The 1346-nt window shown below is 43.5% G+C and overlaps 1 protein-coding gene across 1 annotated transcript; it reads right to left on the bottom strand.

Moving 5' to 3' along the window:
- Positions 1-958: 958 nt before the first annotated feature.
- On the bottom strand, positions 959-1346 carry LOC125614030 (translation machinery-associated protein 7). The gene has a single exon (XM_048796110.1). It carries the CDS (start codon positions 1304-1306, stop codon positions 1112-1114), a length of 195 nt encoding a protein of 64 aa, XP_048652067.1. The 5' UTR covers positions 1307-1346; the 3' UTR covers positions 959-1111.

The following is a 1346-nucleotide window of genomic DNA, read 5'->3' as shown; positions in this document are numbered from 1 at the left end:
AAAAAAAAAAAAAAAAATATATATATATATATATATATATATATATATACATATACATACAAAGGGCTGTAGCTGTGGTGTGGTTAAGTGCCCCTGGGTTCAATCCCTGGTATGGGAAAAAAAAGGTGCAGGAATGTATTTATATCCATTTAAGAAGAAAAGCAAAGGCATAACTTTTATAAGATAAAAAAGGTTTCGGAATCCCACAAAGGACTTTAGGTGTGAACATATGAAGAACATATGAGTATATTCTCTAGAGTCTATTCTTTGTTCTTCCCTCCTCCTCCTCCCAAACACTATCATAAAAGCAGCCTGCAAGGGAACAGATGAATCCAAATAGAGCACCCTTCTTTGTGGGAAGCAAGAACAAGGTCCATTCTCCATTCCTCAGTTGATGGTGGATGGGGTCTGTGAGACATTACAGGGCATACAAAAACCAAGGCACAGCCTGGATGTGGCCCTCCTGCACCCCTCCCTGAGTCCATCCATCTATCAGCAGTCAGAGTTCTTAGGTGAAACCACTATATCTGAAGAAGCTGGTTAACTTCAGCAAGAAGGGAGTTTACTGGGCAGAAATAGGCTATTGTTTGGGAACAGGCAGGATTCAGGAGAAGGCAGGCAGGTGGAAATCGAGCCAAGTCACATCATGGAATCTGCCTGTCAGGATGCTGGCTGGCACTTCCAAAACTGCCTCCATAGGCAGCTGAATGCTACTGGTGGCACCCTGATCACCACACACGAGAGCTAGGTGCTGGATTGTGCATCTCTACCTTTGACATTATGAACTCTCATTACCTCAGAGGCATTGACCCGACTGGAAGCACCTGATCAATAGAAGCTGGGCAATGTGTTCTGGGCAGTCTGCATCAGTGTGCAGAAATTCATCTAAGATCTAAGAGAGGATTCCTCCAAATAGGAGAACAAATATTCTTTTGTTGTGTGTGTATTATTATTATTATTATTATTTTGCAAAAGTTTATTAAATTTACAACAGACTCCAACCCAACACTTCATTCTAGCTATAGGTGGCAAAAGATGTTACAGCGGGGCTCCTGATGTCTAAATAGGAATGGAATCAACAGTCACCATCATTTCAGGCACAAGAATCGGCTTACTTCTTGCCAGATTTCTTAATTCCACCTGTGGCCAGGGGGCCCTTCCCCGCGGCCTTCGCTTTTAGCTCCTCAAGTTTCTTCTGCTCCTCTTTTTGTTTCTGTTTGAAAGCCTTCTCTTCCTCATCCAGCTCCTTGGCCTTCTTCTTAGGTTGTTTCAGGGGCTTCTTCTTGCCACCTTCCTGGCCAGACATGGTGCCTACCGTCCCTACCCCAAACCTTGCTCCTCCAAAT

Source organism: Marmota marmota, unplaced genomic scaffold (genome assembly GCF_001458135.2).
Source record: "Marmota marmota marmota unplaced genomic scaffold, marMar, whole genome shotgun sequence".
Lineage (NCBI taxonomy): Eukaryota > Metazoa > Chordata > Mammalia > Rodentia > Sciuridae > Marmota > Marmota marmota.
This window is presented reverse-complemented; position numbering and strand designations above follow the sequence as displayed.

Coding starts and splice junctions, on each gene's coding strand:
- LOC125614030 (XM_048796110.1), bottom strand. CDS start 1,306: ATGTCTGGCCAGGAAGGTGGCAAGAAGAAGCCCCTGAAACAACCTAAG.